Source organism: Bombus vancouverensis, chromosome 15, assembly GCF_051014615.1.
Source record: "Bombus vancouverensis nearcticus chromosome 15, iyBomVanc1_principal, whole genome shotgun sequence".
Taxonomy (NCBI): domain Eukaryota; kingdom Metazoa; phylum Arthropoda; class Insecta; order Hymenoptera; family Apidae; genus Bombus; species Bombus vancouverensis.
The window spans coordinates 1,012,511-1,032,683 of record NC_134925.1 but is presented as its reverse complement, the minus strand read 5'-3'; the positions used below and the strand labels follow the sequence as shown (position 1 = coordinate 1,032,683).

Genomic DNA, 20,173 nt, shown 5'->3' with positions numbered 1-20,173 from the left:
CGATCTTTCTAAGCATCGTACAATAATTCGATCGATCAATAAAAGATCGATATTATATTTTTACATACTTCTACATAATATTTGCAATTTATTTTATGCATTTTTACAACTTTAAATTTCTTATAATTGCATAAACACATTCGCAGCCTATTTGGAATATTTTCCGTATAAATATGTATAAATACATTTAAAATAATATAAATTGGAAAATTTTATAAATATATAATGCAATTTTGAGAAATGACTTACTTACGTACTAATCGTTTATGTATAAACATAAACATATACATCGTAGATATATCGTATATCTAATAATGTATTAGATAATAATTAATGTAATGTAAATTAAATAAGAATACTCAAGTCTTTATTTGATGTTTGATAGATTTTCTAAATGTCCGTACACAAATTAAACAAATTCTTTGGAGGAAGTATTTTTATAAACAGGCTTGTTCATTAATTGTGAATTAACTTTGCTATTTAAAATTTGTTTTATACAAGTCTTAAAAAAATGTTGGCTTATAATATAAATTTATTATACAAAAAATGGTATATTTATGTAAATTATGATTTAGGTAGGTATATACATACTGTTTATCTGCAGAATTGAACGTCGTAAAAACATTTTTCTTAATTTTTCTTTCTAACAAAGAATGTAAAATTTTGCTTGTATAGAAAATATAAAATTTACAAATTGGTAAAATCTTAAATCTAAAATCAAATATATGAAATCGCAGAAATGAAAAAGAGGGCCGGTTACGTATTGCTTTAGGATTTTTGTTTCTTATAGCCAGCAGTTGATATTAATATGTATAGAAAATTGAACGTAAAAAATCTATAAGGAAGAAATGTTGAAAAAATTCACAAGCACTCGTGTATTATGAATTTATGAATCTGCAAAATACTAGACTTCACTTTTTAACACTTTGTACTGCGTCGTAAATAAATTGCGAATGGTTATGCAAATTGAAATAACCGTTTGCCGTGAAATTACATGAAATTTGTCCGTAAATCGAAGCAACGAATGGTCACGTTCGGTCGCCGCAAGCCTCACCTCGAGTCACGATCGACACGGGGATGAGAAATGCATTCGAAAGTTGGACGAGTAGAAATGAAATCACGGATAACGATCTGTCCGGAAAGTTTTCGAAGCATTTTTTAGCCTCGTTTTTATTTCCGGACGAGTGATTTCGAGACTCCGGTGAATCGACTCGCGATTTCGACTCGCGATTCCGACTCGTAATCCGCGTAAAAGAGCATAGGAAGGATTATTCTATGGAAACGCGTTCGATGTTTAATCCTTTCACCAGTACCGATGATGAAAAAACATTTTGATGCTCGTTCGGTGAATATTTCCTTTTGTATATATTTCTTATTTCTTTCTATAATTTTTGCGAGACAATGGAATACGTTTTTCCGAATTCTTATTTGTATGCGATGACGTAGGAAAATTCTAATAACGAAGTAGGATACAGTAGATAGTGACAGATTATGTTTTAAGAGATTGGTTTTTATACTTTCTTGAAAGGATTGCGACGCAAAAGAATTGCTTGGAAAGAAAAGTGACCTTTCCATTCGGCAGATAATTCTTACGTCTAAATAAAAACATAAATTACGACAAGTTAAGAACATAAACGCTAATAAACCTTTTGGATTACAGATCTAGTGCAATTCTAGTAGAAAATGGAGTGAGTAACGTAAAATTTTCGAAGGATCGTTACCTATAGGCTCCTTTAAAGAAGGAACGCTACGAAAAAGAATAAATTTCATATCTAGAGTAATACTTATAAATTATACCTATCTATAATAAGTATTAACTTATTGTAAATAAACAGCCATGTCACTGCGCCACGCCAGAAAAATTACTGAAAATTCTCAACGCGAGAATTGATTGTAATTTCAACAAATAAATAAAAAAAAATATCTAGAGTAAACATAAATCACGCCGACTGCGGCGACCTAAGGCGAAAACGACACCAATAAACTCTAGATACATGTAGTTTCCGCGAATCTAAAGCCATGAAAGTTAAGGCCAGAAATGGTTTCGATCAATTGCAAAGGTTAGACGGAGCATTTTCATTTGTCGAGAACAATATAAAAGCTATCTCTTTGTCGAAATATATAAACGCATGCTCCATGTAGTCGAGGATGACCGAAAGGAACATATCGTGTCACATCGTAACATAGACGGGCTACACAGACGTATACAAAGTCGACAAAATTCTTCTTTTAGCAAGTTCACGACACCGTGAAAGCGTTTCGTCTACCATTAATTAGCTTCTGGCAGCGTGCACGTTCCTACACATAGATACACCCGCGTAACAGCTTTAAACGAATTGTTTCGGTGTTAACCGACTGGGATGCAACCATACCTTATTAGGAATTTCTGTTAAATTAAATGCCGGCTACCCGTGATACCCGCTGACATTTCGCCGAGACTACAGTATTTCCTGTTTTGCGTCGAAGGTAACCAACCAATGTAACGAGCATGGTTCTGTGCCCTCTCGCTTTTTGCCTGGTAATTCCGATTATTTGATTTTCCAGAGGGATCGTAGCAGCGAGAAAACATTGCTGCACCAGTTTTCGCTAAATTCGAGAATAGGTAAGCAAGAGATGTTTCATGTTTTTGATGCGTCTCGAGAATCGAGAACCGAGAATCAGGAATGGATGATTTTGTCTTGCTTCCTTCATTCTTTCGAATTTAATATAAATTTGGTGGAAATTTTATTTTCTATTTATTTTTTGTGAAGCTGCGTCGGCTGAATTCTTGGTAACAGGATGAAAATTTCTAAAAGATCCTTTATGATATTTGCTACAGTTAAAATGCATAATGACTGCTTTCTAATAAATGAAATTTCTCTAACAACGAGTGAGTCTCGTTGCTTTTCCTAACACTGCGAAAGATAGAAAAAACCACAAATATTATAAGCGATTGATAAGTTAATCTTGAATCATCTCACATTGTTATTATAATCTTTTAACGCCATAAGGGCTTCTAAAGTTTTTCGATAAAATAAGAAATTTAATGTACATAGTGAAAAAATAACCTTGGGAAGTTAATTTTCAAATACTCGACACTCTTACCTCATGTAAATGATTTTTATATGAAAAATAAAAACTAAAGGCGGAGTTTCAACTATCAAAATTTGAAACGGACAAAGGAATTAAACATATCATTTAAATCGATATATGTACACATATTTTTTTTCTTTTTTTCAGTAGAAAATTCATTAGAAATTTAATTTGTCCGATTCGGTATGGCCGAGCAAGTAGAATAGGTCCATGCTCGGTCAGCCGTATCGTCCAATCTAATTTCCACAAATACAGTTCACACTGGTTTTTGAATGATATTTGATATAAACAAAGTTTTAGATAGATTTGGAAACAATTAATTCATTCCATTTACCAAGAAAATTTCTACCGACATCCACGATACTTCGATTCGAATAAAATCGACCGATCATTTTTACCACGTGATTGCGAGTGGTTGGTTGTTTCCTGGTTAATTAGAGGATAAAAAAAAGAAAGACAAAGAAACGAACGTATATACCGTCTAGTCTGTCGGGCGCAATTATTGTACGTTGACGATTTTCGTCGATGGTTGAATAAGGGAGAGGGTGAAAAAGGGTGAAAAATCGCGTTGAAGACAAAAGCTGGACATACATCGGTGAACAAAAATGGCGTGCCTTAATTCGTGAGGTGCAACCTTGCATGAATTCGCATTTCAGCGATCCTTGTCCATCTCTAACGCGGTTTTCGGTTGCTGCGTGAACGAAATCATCTTCCGACCGCGATGCACGCTCGGCTGTTCTCTCTCTCTCTCTCCCTCTCTCATCACATTTCGTTCGAATTATGACAAAAATGAAACGTATTCGTTTTGAAAATTTTCATAATTTTTTATTCTTTCTCTAGGCATTTGGATATTTTTGATAATAGGATAGTATTATACAGAGTTGAACTGATTTCTAGTTTCTATAACAAACATGAAGTAACTTCTAAAGTTGTTAAACCTATTATATATACTATATATATCAAGAAGATTCGAATCTGCTTCTTTTTCAACAAAAAAGATCCTCTGTTTGCTATACGTTATATGTTATCTGGAAACAGCAATACACATACATTTTCCTCGCAAAACAGCGACCTAAAATCTCTGTTTTTTTTTTCAGATTCCACAAAGCACATGCCAAGAATACAGTTCTCCGGTGGGACAGCCCAACAAGGTCTATCAACTTGCTGGAAAAAATAATGCGAGCGAAGCGCATCAAGGAGGAGACGCGCTTCAGATTGCTGAGGTACACGCTCCGCGCCAAGTGTCGCAAGATCATTTAGTCGGCCCTCGTGTTAATCTTCTCAGAAGCAGATTTCCACTTGTTGTCGAACGAAAATCAATCGATCTTGGTCGATCATCCGCAGTGGCTGTGATTTGTCTTCGTGATAACGATTATATCCGAACGTCGCGATAAAAATAACGAAATCGCTGCGTGTGTGCACACGTGCTGCATGTTTCGACGTGTGTACCTATCAAATAATATACTCGTATGTGTAGTGATCGAGAGACCGAAAACCGAGGCTGGGGACACGGAAAAATATGCTCGTAATTGTAAGCTCCGCGGCTATCGATCGTTCCGCGGGGAACGTCGCCCAATAGGAGTCGTTCTTCGGTACTCGGCTTCGAGAAACACCTGGCTGTACCCGATGCTGAATTTTTGGTTTCGTCGAAACACCGCGATTCGAAGAAATTCGATGAAAATTTCGGTTGCATCGAAATAGCCAGGTTTCGTCGTCGAATCATAAGTACTTTGGTGCTATTCCAACTGACGTAGATAAAACACGCTGTCGAATAACTGATACGAAAGAAAAAACAAATTTGGAATATCGTGAAAAGGTTATGCCGTTTATAAAAGAAAGTACTAAAGAAGAGTACTGAATTTTCGACTAAATTGCATTCGTTGAAAAATATAAAGTAAATTGCAAAGTCTAATAGAGAGCCGAATAAAAGAGACGATCGATGTTACGAAAGATAGAATAACGAATAGCTCTGAGTTTTGAGCTGAATGGAATTTAGACTGAATTAGATCCGTCAAAGAATATAGTAAAATATGATTCTTATTAGAGGATTACTGTTACAAAAGAAAATTTTATATAAAATTGTTTGAAAATCGTAAAGGTCGAACGGGATTGAAAAATCCGTAGTGAATTGACTATTTTAATTTGAACAAAAGATCCGAGTAATTTATATCTGCAAATAAAAATTCGAAGACTTCATACTATGGTAGCCGGAAAGGAAGTTTGCAGACGAAACTACAAAGAGAATCGTTAAATTCGTTAAGTCCTCCAAGTTCGAAACAAAAGAAGAAAATTTCCCGAATAGTTAGTTAGTGTAGCTCGTATAAAAGGACGAACGTTAAAGCTTCAAACCGTGAAGAAGAAAATCCTGAAACTGTTGAAAGATTCTCGTATAAAAGGTAACAGTAAAATTTCTTGATCTGTTGAAATGTCTGTATAGAATGAGATCGAAATACAGAAAGAGGAAAATCAAAGAACGTCGATAATAGCGAAGAACATGATTTTCCATAGTTCGAATATTCGATTTAAAAAAAAAAACGAAAAGAAAATGGTAATACAGAATCAGATGTGAAAATATACTCAAGAATTTTTCAATTTATTGCAAGATTTTTGGATCTGGAAAATTATGAGGTTAAAATCACGCAACGGAAAAATGTTATCGAAAGTTTTCGACAAGTTTGGAAAACATGTCACGCGAGAAATAATAATTTGAAGAAGGCTAGATTCGTTAAAAAAAGGCAGATACTTGGAATTTCTCCACAGAAAGAAGCAGACGTTTAGAAGACAGAATTGAAGGAAGATGAGAAATTCTTCGTAGCAGAGCCGTAGGAAACCGCGAAATCACTAGAAAGATCTTCAGAAAAAGCACCAACGTCTGATTGATTCATCGTCACTGTTGCCAAAATACATCGTGTTGGCAATGAAATAATATCCGGAAGTACGGTGGATCCATGATTCTGCGTCGCAGCAAGAAAGGCGCTCGAAACTCTCGTGAGATGTAAGGAGAAAAACGACAGGGTAGAAAATCTTGGAGTCGATTTTCTAACCCCTTCCCACTCGCCACGCGTTTTCCTTTAACGAAAAGTATTTCGGTACGGATATTTACAAACTTATAATAAAGTAGATGGACTTGAGGAAAGTTTTTAAGAAGCAATACAGAGGACGCGAGACTTTTTTAATTCGAGGAAATAGTTTCTGCAACTTGAAAGGGCTTAGAGGATGAGTCGGGGCACTTGAATCGCAAGTAATTATTCCTGTTAATGATGAACGTGAAAGTTACGGAGACATCGGGAAAATTGCTGGTGAAAATGAATTTGAATAAAGATTCGGAAAAATATTCAAAAATTATAGACTAGGAACGAAGCGTAGAAAAAGAAATTAACGGTTGATCCCAGTAGTTTAGGAATTTTGCGCGATTGCGTCAATTAAAAATTATGCGAAGAATTATGAACACACATACGTATGACATACGTAAGTAAAGGGCGAGGTACATTACCTTTAACCAAAATTTCATAAATATCAAACCTGTCTCGTTATCAAAATTCTACTAAAATCACTCGGATCTTCTTTATCGTAAACAAACTTTAATACATCGACAACAATATAAAGGGATCATAGAATTGACGCTGAAAGGTTGCGAAACCAACAAAAGCATTACGAAAAATCGTACAAGTATCGCACAATTGCTCTTTATCGTGAATCAACTTTAGTAGGCCGAAAAACCCAAAAGAGAAGGAAAAGTAGAAGGAAATCGGCTGGAATAAAGGGTGAAGAAACTGGTAGTGAAAGGTGGAAGTGGAAATGGGCGAAACACGAGAGTGGAACGAGCAGCGTCAGCGTGCCGATACGATTTTCTCGATGCAGTAGAATCGGGACACGTCGGTGACGGTGAACCGAAATTTCCTGAGTGAACGCGAGACGGAGGACCGCCATCCTCGACGAACGAGCAACCGTCTCTCTGCCGGCTAAAGGATAGAAAAGGAAGGAAGAGAAAGTTGAAACGACGCGACGGCGGATACGTTTAATGAAATCGAAGTAAAATCGTGTTAAAATTGTTGAAGGCGTGGAAAAAGTCGATGTGGAAGAGAGGCTCGGGCTGAAATTAGCAACCGAAGGTGTGTGATAAGCACTCAGGACCGGAACAGCCGCTGAGATAATTGAAGTCGCCCTGGAAGAAAAATGTCTACTAGAGGGTGGTCACGAACAGAACTTGAATCGATCAAACTTTCTACCCCTTTTTTGTCTCGAAAATTTCTCTAGAAAATTTATTTCGTATAATCGCAGACACTTTTAACACGTTAGGCTACAGGGTTAAGTCGCGGATGATAATTCGTTCGTGCTAGAAACTTGACGTTTCGACTCGGCAGTTCTTTCGGCAGTTTCCGATACTCGTGTTAATCTCGAATACAAATGGTTGTTGTGCGTTTAGTGATAAAACGAATAAAGTTCTACAGGGTGATTCTAAATAAAATAAAACAAACAGATAGATATCGTATAGACAATTTCAAGCTGTAAAAAATATTGTAAGAAACACTGTACTAAAACCCTGTCGTTAGTGACAGCGGAATAAAAGTGTGTGATAAAAGAATAACAAATATCGATGGTTGTGCATTAATCCGTTGAACGTACGACTCTTTGAAATAAAATAAAATAAAAGAAAGATAGGTATCGAATAAAGGCATTTAGGAAGGAATATTAAATAGTAAATGTCGAGTCTTAAAAAATCGTACATTTCGCATATTAGATCGATAGATAGTTGAACTTGACTTTCGGTGGTGAATTCTTTTCTCGATCAAAGGTAAGAGGATAACGCAAACCGTCGAAGCGTGTCGGTGCTTGGAATGCTGTGATTTAAAGGCAGTTGAATGGTTTCTGTGTTTAAATAAGAACGTTTATACGGCACGGAGAGGAGCGTGGCTTGGTCGGGGGACTGTTCAGAGACGGTGAAGGGGTTCTATTAACGGAATTGCCCGAGTACAAGAAGTAATTAGATCGACCGATTGGAGCTAATCCTGCAGGCGACGACAGGATGATCCGTTTAGCAAACTGCGAGTAGAATAAAGGGAATGCAGGCGAAATTAGCTGGCTGACGAATGGAAAGAGACGAAACAATACGGGAAATCAGTCGCTGAAGAAGAGCAAGAACGAACGAAGGAGAAGTAAGAAGAGTCGAAAGACGGCGTTTGTCGAATTGGCTGTGAATGGTAAATCTCGAAGACGCTGATAGATTTCACTGTTCTTTCTTGGGCCGAGTTGCCGGGGAAAGAGATTGGAAGAGAAAACGTTGGTGGAAAGCAACTTTGACGATAGTTTCGTAATCGAAGTAGGAAAGTGAGAATATAAATATATGGTATTATTGATATTGGTGGAGAGAAATGACGAGGCAAAGCATGTAATGATATTAGAGGAATTTATTAATCAACTGTCGAAGAAGAGAGATAATTTCTACTTTTGACAATTATACTTTCCTAACACGGTCATGCGTGTGCGATTAATCAAGTGTTGATTATCGAGTGAATGCCAAGTGAAATAATTACATATCGGACAAGCGAAGGAATCCGTGGAACTGGAAAGAAAGGATGTAAAAAAAGGGAAAGATGAATTCTTGTCCATCTTCGACCAGCTGATTAAAATCCATTATATCCAGTTCAGAAAATAAGAAATTCCTCAAAACGTTTAGGTTGTTCGAACGTGTCTGACAGAAATAAAGAATTCACCGATTAAAATCGAAATACTATAAACGAAGAAACGAAGCGTGGTATATTTTTCAAAAAAGTTCAAAGAATCCGTCTTCAAGTTCGTAACATCCAAAAACGAATGCCGGATTAAGACTAAGCGTTGGTGAAACCGAAAAAGGAGAAGCATTACTACAAATTTTCCCTAACGTTTAAACAATTGAGAGAATTGAAAAAAGAGACGTAACTGAATTTGCCGCTCTGTCGTTTCAGCTTGCAATAACGCTTCGCGACACGCAAAAGCCTCGTAAACGTTGCTGAAATCGAACAGAAAAAAGAGCAAAAGTTAAAAGAGGCGAAGGAAGCGAAAGGGAACGCGAAGACCGATATCGGTTGAAAACGACCGATGATCAACCGTTGATCGATCGATCGTTAATCGGTTCGCGTCGTTATGGAGGTGCAAGCGATCGCGCGACGTTTTTCCAGTAGAGTCGATCGAGGGTCTGGATTCGGGGGTTTGTTCAGCCGAAAGTGGTGCTCGGTAGTTGGAGACGCGGCGCGACAGCTTGCTAACTAAAATGCGAGAGCTGAACGCGACCGCATGTGCTGCCCTGTACGAGCGCGTCGAGTGGTCCGGCCCGTGGATTCTGGTTACTCTGATCGTGCTCGCGATCGTCAACGTGATGGTGGTCCTGGGTAACGTGCTAGTGATACTGGCTGTTTATCATACCAGCAAACTGCGAAACGTCACGAATATGTTCATCGTGAGCCTCGCGGTGGCGGATCTCATGGTCGGTTTGGCTGTGCTTCCGTTCAGCGCCACATGGGAAGTTTTTAAGGTGAGATTATTCCTGAAACATCTGTATTTCCTTTGTTTCTCCTTTAAAATTCTATCGTTTCGACCAAGTTTAGTAATTTATACATTCGGCACGATCTGTCAAATACAAAAAATTAATCGGCAAAACAAAAAGAAAATACTCGTAAAGCGAAAAGATAATCATTTGCAACCATCTCCTCGATTCGAGCCTTAAAATGCGACCTCGAAAAAGCTTCAGCCACAGAAAATCGTTCGAAAATCCGTTTTCTACGCGAACACAACCGTACAACGGTAATATATCGCGCTTTATATCTCGAAATTAGAACGCCTCGGCATCAAATAGGAACGAGACTCATCCAACGATAGAATCACTACATCCCGATCGACGATTCTTCGTCGTTCAGCAACGAATCTCGTTGCGTGCCGATCTCTCGTCCCTTCGATGGTTTATCTATCGACCATCGTCTCTTTTCTTTCTCTTTCGTTGTTCTTCACTTCCTCTTTTTCCTTTTCTTTCCATTTTTTCTTTTTCTTCTTTTCTACCTACCAAAAGGCAAGTATAACGGCGAAGCGACCAACGACGAGTTCTCGAACGCGAATCTGCGGCGAAATTCGAGACTCGCGAACGAACAGAATATCGGAGCGACGATGCGCGAATCCTAGCCTGTTAAACGTTCGTTCCACTTCAGGTATTGCTTCCGTGATTTCCACAGGGAGTAGGATTTTTTGCACGGTGATATTTTTGGTTTAGAATTGTTTGCGGGTCGAAAGTTAAGGCACGGTGAACCTATTTGGCAAAGTTTTTGTTTTGTTTTGAGATAAGGTTCGTTAACCGTTACGATCTTTCGATATCTTGTTCGAGTCGAGGAAAATCTAACGAAGAGAAAAAGAAACGAGGGAACTAAAGAAAAGGAGAAATTTACCTATGCTCGTGTCGATATCCTCTCGCACGTTACTAAACTTCTCCTATATTTCTGCATACTAAAAATTATCAAATTAACGCTGTGCTTGATCCAGACATAATAGCGGCAAAATAAAATGATAAATAGATAAAATAGAAGAAATAAGACGAGACACGAGTAATATAAGAATCGACAACGAAGTCAGCTCTTAAAAAATAAAGATTAAAAATAGAAAAGAAAAATCATCCGTTGAAATATTTGTTACACTCGTACATGAAAGACGCGGACATGACTAGTGAAGAACACCTCGATACAACTATCTCGACTATCAAAGATAACGTTCAACGCGCTATAATCGCGAGCCCTGAGGAACTCGTGGCAAAAAGCGTGCAGCCGAAATAACCGCGGACGGGAAGGGGTTAAGCGCAACAGTTTGCCGGCTTTCGTCCTTCGTTCCTCCCTGGCCCTCCTCTGAAAGATGAACGTTTCTAGCCAGGGGGATGAGAGCGGTGGATCGTTGCGCCTGGTATTCCGCACGAAGAAACTGGGATTTGGATTTACAGCTAGATAGAATTCGCGATAGATGGGATTTATCGTTGGTTTATCGAATGGGTGGATCCAGGAATTTTACAGATAGAAACGGTTCTCCTTATTTCGTTATATATGTCCATTTTAGATCTTTATTTTTATTTAATTTTTAGAGCCACACAGCTTTCGAAATGCGTAGATGGAATTGCTTTTCTCGAAAACTTTTTCTTAGGTGCTTCGAGGATATACTTTATTGGATCGGAGATATTTCTATACATAGATAGGCAACTGATTCTTTTTTTTTTTTTTTATCGTTATATGTCCGTTTAAAGGATTATTTAGTAGGAAAATGTCGGCCTCTATATCTTTCGTCCTTATTATCTAATTTCTAGGGATGACAGATTTCTACTTCAAATTTTCTGTTCTTTGTTCGAACGGTCGGTCGAATTTTACATAAAGATGTGATTCTTTCTTATCGTTTTGTATAGCTAATACTATATAAAGCGATGTTTGGTAAAAGAGGAAACGAAGACGTCTTAACGGACATTTACATGAGAAATATTTCATATTATATGGTATTTCATATTTCATATTTCATATACATACACACTGTATATAAAATATTTTGTATGCGAAATATAAACATACAGGTAAATTATTAGATTTCAACGATAGTTGGAATGTATCTGGTATGTATCTGGTTAGCGTAGACCGCGGACCGTACGCTGTAGACCGGGGATCGTAGACGAACGAAACTCGAGCGTTAAAACGAGAGAGCGATGAACGGAATATAACATGCTTTCTGCATTATTTACCAAAATCATCTGTATTCGCCATCATTTCGTACAATTCTCTTACCATATTAATGAAGGCGTGTTTAATTTCAAATTGCCCGAATAATTTTTAAGAATCGTATGCTTCTCGATTCATCGATTTTTCATATACCTGGAACGATGACAAATTTCATATTCAAACTGCCAATCGGAATTTGAAAGAGAAAAGTAGGTAAAAAATTAGAGTAAAATACTTTAGAGCAGCTGAAATATTAAAAAGTAAGTTGCAATAAAAGTTGCGTTAAAAGACTAAAGTAACTTAACATTGATTAAAAGATGGGTAAAAAAGTTGGGAGAAAATAGCGAGAGGTCAACGGATGAATAAAAGAAAATGATTATCTAAAGAACTGAAAGAATTCACTGACTGAGCAAAAGGAATTGGAAAATAATCGAGGTGAAAGAGTTAAATCCCAAGCAGGCGAACAAACAATCGTTTCGATGCTTGCTCTCTAGGCATACAGCGCACCGTATCAGATCAATGTCTAATAATTAATCATAATCCTGTTGTGAAAACAGGAATAATCCTCGTGATGAAAAATCAGAAACGCAAGAATCAATGTGGATATAGGGACAAGTATTCGATAAGTATTTTAAAGATTGTAAATAAAGAAACGAAATGGAAATTTCATAGCCCTTATGGAGCATTTAAGAACACGGGGCGTTTAATTTTATCCAGAATTTCTTATAAATTAAATTGTTGATCGTTGATATAGCGTAAATTGCAACGCGACCTTTTCCAAGATAATTGCACTCTGGTTATTTATCGAAGAACGTATCGCATCGATGAAAAGCAAGCGGATGAACATTTTTATTGGCCGGAAGTTATTTTTACAATTACAACTGCGAATTTTCCAATGAAATTAAAATCGAACATGTTGAAAGGAATCGCCAGTTTGAATAGCCAGTCACGATTTCCGTTTCAAACATAATTCTCCATGAACACGATATTTGCTAGAAGATAAAGAGAGAACAAACATGAATTTAGATCATCTTTGAGAGATAGATAACCGTGCTTCCGTCTGTACAAAGCTTGGCAAATTTCTGAGCAGCGCGCAAACATCCGCAGGCGATCGATAATTAATTCGTTCCGAGTAACCTGGCAATGTGTATAAACCGCACGAGTAATCGATATGCGAAACTTTCATTAATGATTTCACTAACGATTCTGGCCGATGAACGAGAAAACGGTTAATTGGTATCCATGGTACGGTTATCTTCGAATATTCCGCTGATCGGTATTAATAACAAGCGTTATTGCGGAATAGAGGTTGGCGCAACGAGGGTATATTAATCGAATGGAACAGAGGCAGGGACAGGAGTAATTGGGAACAGGTGGTTGCACCGGCTACCAGCGTATGCACGTGCACTGTACGGTACAGTACAGTCAGCCGCCAATCCGCGTTACACCTACCGAGTGCAGCGTCCCGTTGCCGCGTTGGCCTGGCGTCCAGATCCAGGTGTCAGGCTACGTTCTCCTCTTATCTCGAAGATAACGGACGACCCGATGGATTTTGGACGGATTTTTAACCCGGTCGATGGAATTCAGCTACGAATGTAAAAATACTATTTTGCTACTTTCAATTATCTTTGTCGTAGTATCGTAGCTGAGAAGATTTCTAGAAAAAAAAGTTTTCTTTCAATTCGTACGATATCTTCGTACGGAAAGACGAATCGAGTAAATTGCGTAAATCGGAAATTTTAGTTTTGGTATTTTAATACGATATTAGCTACTAGTATTAGTAAAGATTAGTGAAAAGGAAAAAGCCGAGGTTGCCTGAAAACGTAAAACCGCGTTCTAGTACGCGTAGTCGAGCGACGTTCCTCGGGTCAGGTTTTACCCGGCGATAGGATATACGGAGTATTGGTTTCGGCGTTGCGGAGAAGACGAGAAGATTGAAACGAAGAATAGGGGATAGACGAAGGTATCGTAGCTTGCAGAGGATGTATCGGTGAAAACGTGGATTCCACCGCGACCGTGCAACTTGGTCTCCTAAAAACGAAGGAAATGAGAGGAAAATTTATACGAGGCCCCTTTACGATAAAATAGTAGCAATTACCTCAATGTATATCGTGTACATGACATCTACTTTGAAAAACTTATCGCATAATTAGGGATTACGGATTCAAGTATATTTGAACGTTTGAAAAGTGAACGAATATGATACAATAGGATGGGAGAACATTGTCGAAACGTTTTTCGAATTTGTGACTTTTGTACGTTATGTTGGAAGGTGTGGATATTCGGTGATCTATGGTGCTCGATCTGGCTGGCGGTGGACGTATGGATGTGCACGGCATCGATATTGAATTTGTGCGCCATCAGCCTGGATAGATACTTAGCAGTGACCAGGCCAGTGAGTTATCCTCAGGCAAGTACCATTTACCGATTATTCGATTTCGCGGTACAAGGTGTACAGCTATGGGAACGCTCGATAAAGCCATTTGTCTACTATTCTACGCCTCTGTTTCCTCTCTTCTATTCTACGCTTCTGTTTGCCGCCTCCTATTCTATACGCCTCAGTTTCCACCTCAAATAGTCTCTGTGTTCGACGTTTCCCTTCCAACAGCTTAATTGATCGATCGTTTGTTCAACTTGCTACGTTTGACTTTCGCGACCGCTTCGTAATAACGTTGTTACCACTCTGTTCCATGAAATTCTGCGATCCGAACGTTCAGTTTTGTTTCGTACGTCTACGGAGAAGTTTCTTACAGAAACACGTGTAGCTAAAACCTTCTTCAATATCGAATGGTCTGAAGAAATGTCCAATTTTTACTTTATTATATTATCGTGATATATTACACAAATAATGCAAATAATAACAATACAAATAATAAGATATATAGATACAAAGAATTGTTGGTAATTGTTTGTTTCTTTCTGTGAAAATATTATCGCATTACAATTGGTACGGAAAATGTAAAGAATCGTTAGTGGTTTGTTTGACCATCGCGCACGTTCAAATTTGAGAAAATCCTCGAAGGGATTTTCCGACCATTCGAGGCGGTTTCACTCGCCGGTTTCTATATTTCTGTATATTTTCTAGGAATTCTTAAATATTTCAAAAGATTTTGCAAGATTCCCAAAGGTTTTCTAAAGGCATTGAATAACGATCGTCATAAAGATGTTCGATATTTAGAAATTTCCCAACATGTCGAAACGTTTACCCGTATCCTTTTTCAATAACGCGAAGTAAAAAATTCTCGGCAATGATAAATTCTTTCGAAGAATGAAAAACAATCTGACGTCTAAAGACATTGAATTCGGTTGTTAAAATTCTTGTTTTACCGATATTTACTCCCTTTATTTTTAGCTTTATTATTAGCTTTATTATTCACGGTGTTTCAGTAAGCCTGTTATCATAACCCTTTAAAATCTAGATCATGTCACCGAGAAGGGCAAGGCTGCTAGTGGCAACCGTGTGGATCTTGAGCTTCGTTATCTGTTTCCCACCCCTGGTTGGCTGGAAAGACAAACGGGTAACTACCATCGACGTCGACAGTTTGTTCGCTCGTTACACGGTGTCCTTGTACATTTTTGCGCTCGTTTCGCAGTCTCACCCCACGTACAACGCGACGTTCGCTCAGAACGGACCGTTCAACACCACCACTATACTCATCCCCGTGAAACCGTGTCCCTGGATCTGTGAACTGACAAACGACGCAGGCTACGTCGTTTACAGGTAAGGAAAGAAAACGGTAGTAGGGAAAAGATATCGTCAAGATAAAGTTGATTCTTGAAATCCCCGGATCGAACATTTAAGAAAAGCTGGTGTCGTTCGAATGGCGTAGGATCTACGCTACAGCAGTAATTGGCAATTCGGCTGATGGAGATTTTGAAAAGAAATTATTTGCGACGAGGAATTCGAAATTACGAATCAAGGGAGTTAAGAGTCGAATTTACGGGAATAGAAATTTGAAAATTTCAAAATTCCGATACTTTGATATCCGAAAGTTAAGATATTTCGACGGCTTGACAGTTCTAAACTATAATATTTCGACGGGTTGACGTTTCAGAGTTTTGAAACTTGTATACCTTTGATACTGCGAATTCAGCTGCCTGTCGCTATAGTTTCTATATACATGTTTGCTATGCTCCTTCTTCGATCGAAAGTACAACTTTGAAAAACTACTAGTCTCCACGATGCGATATAATATATATATATATATATATATATATATATATAGCAAAGCGAAATGACGCACGTAAGCTTCGACTTCGATAGTTTCACTGCATCACGGGAACAGAAATTATCGAGTCGTCGAGCAGGAAGTCTGAATTTTCTGGCAAACGTCGCGTCTATTCTTACCGTGTTATCGCGATCGGCGTGTGCATCAATCCACGCCGGTTTATGCTCGACGTTGCATCTAAATCAACCTCCGAGTAGACGGTTAGCGTTCCATCGTGTGCCAGACGAATCTACATTTCAGGCTGGCAACGTTATCATTTTCACTTGGCTCGCGATATTTCAATCTTTTCCAGCTCAAGCGTAAAATCGTCTCCTTTCGAGAAACGCAGGCCGGGAACGAATAACGTATTAAAATTGACGTGGATCGATGCTGTAACAATTATCGTTAGGCAGAGAAAGATAAGGAAAACTAACTGGCAATGTACGTATTTTCTCTCGAAATACATTTTCATGGATAGCTCGCTTGTTATTCTATCGCGTCCAATTTGCCGAGAGTTATCAACTCTCAAATCAGATTGATTTACATATGTTTATGATAAACGGTATGCGGTAGAGTCTGCATCGTGGAAAATAATGGAAAGTGGCAACGTGCGACTCCTTGCGAATCTAATATCTATCGACATATCGCTATGCGTATTCAAATTTTCTTTCTAATTAAAACGAGACACTCTTTCCAATCGTTGTACAAACGTATCGATTCAATTTTGTATAAATTGGATGGTTCGACGACCGTATTTATAAGCGCGTGGAAAGATATTGCGGTATAGAACTGAATTGCTTCGTGTTGTATTTTTGGAAAGGCAGTTACCGATGTTTCTTTCTATTCCACTAGATGTACATATACGTTATATCGTACGAGATAATAGGAACATTTGTCGAATCGAACGTGCCGACAAAAATGAAGATTCTTTTCATGGAAATTCGATAGTCGCCATTTATTATATCGAAGGATTTCTCGTCATTTGGAATATAGCGAACGAACGGGGACAGTAATAAATCGAAAGGATTGGCGAATATTTTTGAATTTTCAAATGCACGAGACAAGAGCCTGAATTGAGACGTGGCTTGTCGTATTTTACGAAATATCATTGCAATGTTATCAAACTTTTTTTTCTCTGTGAAATATTTATTGTCAACCACAATTGAATTGTCTAAATGATTGTTCGGATCAGGGGTGTACAGTGCTTGGATCCGTGAGCGCGACATAGAATTTCATAGCACAGTTCGTTTCGTTTTTCCAGCGTCGCAGGTGCGATCGAAAGATAAAAGATAAAACGCTCTCTATTCATCGGCATCTATTGTGCCTGTGCCAACAAAGGGACACAACTTGATCCCTTATCTGATACAAAGAGCAATACCGTAGACAAACAGTAGCTTTATCCATAGACGCGAAGTTTACAAGGCTATCTGCGTGCCAGAGTTCCGTATCTTGTCGCCACGCCGCGCCATATAGAAAAAGATACGCCAAAGCGAAACTGCAAATTCAATGAAACTCGCTATCGCGCATCGCGTCCTTTTCGATACCACGTTTCCTCTCCCGTCTCTTCCATTCGTTCCTCATCTTCCGACATATTCTATAAATCGAATCGCAGAGAATAACCTGCAACTGTATCAATTTTTAACGATATAGGTGATCCTTTTATTCCAAAATCGTTTAACAACCAGCAATTTGTATGCGATAGACGCCCTTCTTTCCAAGTTGAACGAATTCTACCCGTAAATCTACGATTAATTTCTGACGGCAGTAACGATCTATCTTTCTAATGTTCCAACATCGGATTAAACGGAATTTACAAATCCTTTTTTGACAAAACTCTCGATAATTTCGCGTGACCCATGATGTGATTAACCGTTACCTTACGTAATCTCACAACCCTTCACTCGATATCCTTAAGTTTATAATTTTCAACTAATCCATCCGACCTCGACAAAATTCACCATTCTCCGATCAATTTCCTGCGCTTCGTCTGCAACCTTCCTAGAAACTCGAGGAAACACCACGACTCGATAAGAGAAAATAAGAAGGAACTTGACAAACAGGTGGCTCCATTAAACGCGATTCTCGTCTAATTGTAAGAATGCCCGAGAGAGAGAGAGAGAGAGAGAGAGAGAGAGAGAGACGAAGGACGCTTCCTCGTTGTAAAACGAAGTTATCCTTCTCCCTTCTTTTGCCACCTTCTCTATGTACGATGAAATTAAACAGTTGTTATTTGCAGCGCGCTCGGCTCTTTCTATATACCAATGCTGGTCATGCTGTTTTTCTACTGGAGGATCTACAACGCAGCCGTCTCCACTACGAAAGCCATTAATCAAGGCTTTCGTACGACAAAGGGCTCGAAAATGCTTGGCTCTAGGTAAATCCAACGCACCATAGCTTCTCCAAGGAATTGAAAAGATGGAGAATCGTGATACGTTGCTACTCTTTCGTCATTTTTTTGCCGTCATTTCAAACGAGTTCGATCAACAGCGATTTGGCTGCGAGTTTTATCGGGGTTAACCAGCTTCTTCATCTTTCTCGCTTTCCTCTTTTTCTTTCTATTCTTCGTCGATCTCTGATTCGTTAAAAAAGAAGAAAAAGACACAGCCTCTGGAACTTTGGACGATTGCTTACAGATTCGACGAGCAAAGGTTGACCTTGAGGATTCACCGTGGTCGAGGTAGTGTCCACAACGGGAGCAACAACGGGAGCCCGAGGAGTCCAGAGTCGAATAGCCGTAGCTCGGTGAAAAGGGAAAAGATAAAGATCTCGGTGTCGTATCCGAGCACGGAGACGTTGAATACAAAGTGTAACACCCTCGAGAGGACGCCCTCGAGGTGTTCTCAGACCTCCGTGCACTATAGTAACGGGCAAACGCACAGTCAACTGTGTCCCTCCCCCAGGAACACGCATCTCAAGGTAATTCCGCGTATACCACTGTACTGACCTTCTTCAAAGTGGCCTCGACGTCATATTTTTACATTTAGCGATGGATCGTATAGATTGAAACTATCGTATCCTGGCGAATAGATCGTAGCGCTTTTTAAATACTTGCACGAGTTTTCTTCAATCTTCGATTAAATGTAATGCTTGTTGCTTCTTCTCCCAGTTTATAAATAATAAATAATAAATAACAAATAATAAATAGTATATAATATATAATATATAATACACGTTGTCGATAATACATTTATCGTAGGAACGTGCAGGTTGAAGGACTCTCTGTATTCGATTTCTCTGAAGTAGTTCAAGTCAGAGATACATGCTCGTATATTCAAATTTGTGAATTTAAAAAAATTCCAGATCGATATCCTCGGTTGGTTTACTCGCCTTCTTTTGGCAGCTATTCAATTTTCTGAAATGTAAATCACGCCACGCGAAAGAGAGAAGCCAAAAGCGATTACAGAGCGCCATAAATATGCATCAGCGGCAGGATACGCTACGAAATCTCCGGCTCTTTCTACCCTTAACCCTTACCAATAAAAATTCATTACCTTCAAATTCATAATTGTCCTCGTACCTATCGAGTATAGTTTGCCGAAACTATTTGCGTAAAGGAATTCTTACTTTACAGAGAAATTTGTTCTAATTACTTTCGATCGAAATCAGAAATCGGAAATCACAATTAGAAAAAGTCCACAACTAACATCAAATATATTTTTCCTTACTGATGGAATTAGCAAATCCCTTGATTAACATTGTTTTGCCGACTTTTGCCTCGATTATCCTTGCCTGAATCGGTAATTCTTGCAAAAAGCCGATAGAAAGCGAATATAATACGATCGTAAAATCGTGAAATGCTGATGACAAGTTTCCCTGGGGGAAAACGGCAGAGAAGGTTGTGGTTAAAGGTCGGTTCGATACGTCGGTGACAGGTGAGCGGTATCAACAGGGTTGGCAGCGCCAGGAGACCCAGCAGGCGGAGTAGCTGCGAGAGTCAAACGGGGGATGAGATGTCGTTGCGAGAGCTCAGCCAGGGTCCCGAGGAGAAGCCCAGGGCGATGAAGATGGGGAAGAGGAATATCAAAGCTCAGGTATCCCACTGAATTTTCGAGAAACACTGAAATTAAGTTGAGAGAAAAGGAGACCGGTACGTCCTTGCATTGTTATTCCATTCGCGCTTTACGCGACCGTTAGAACAAACAAAACAGATTTGAAGACTATACGGGAAGCAATTGATGCGTA

At 38.6% G+C, this 20,173-nt stretch overlaps 1 protein-coding gene across 2 annotated transcripts in view; it reads left to right on the top strand.

Annotated features, from left to right (window-relative positions):
• Oamb (Octopamine receptor in mushroom bodies) overlaps window positions 1–20,173 on the top strand; it is a 106,268-nt gene that overhangs the window by 84,261 nt on the left and 1,834 nt on the right. For both annotated transcript variants that reach the window (XM_076624852.1, XM_076624853.1), the window contains exons 2-8: window positions 4,170–9,583; window positions 14,056–14,193; window positions 15,203–15,301; window positions 15,377–15,504; window positions 18,228–18,365; window positions 18,625–18,907; window positions 19,864–20,022. In XM_076624852.1, coding sequence (XP_076480967.1) covers window positions 9,323–9,583; window positions 14,056–14,193; window positions 15,203–15,301; window positions 15,377–15,504; window positions 18,228–18,365; window positions 18,625–18,907; window positions 19,864–20,022 — 1,206 coding nt within the window. In that variant the 5' untranslated portion in view covers window positions 4,170–9,322. The remainder of the gene's footprint in view (window positions 1–4,169; window positions 9,584–14,055; window positions 14,194–15,202; window positions 15,302–15,376; window positions 15,505–18,227; window positions 18,366–18,624; window positions 18,908–19,863; window positions 20,023–20,173) is intronic.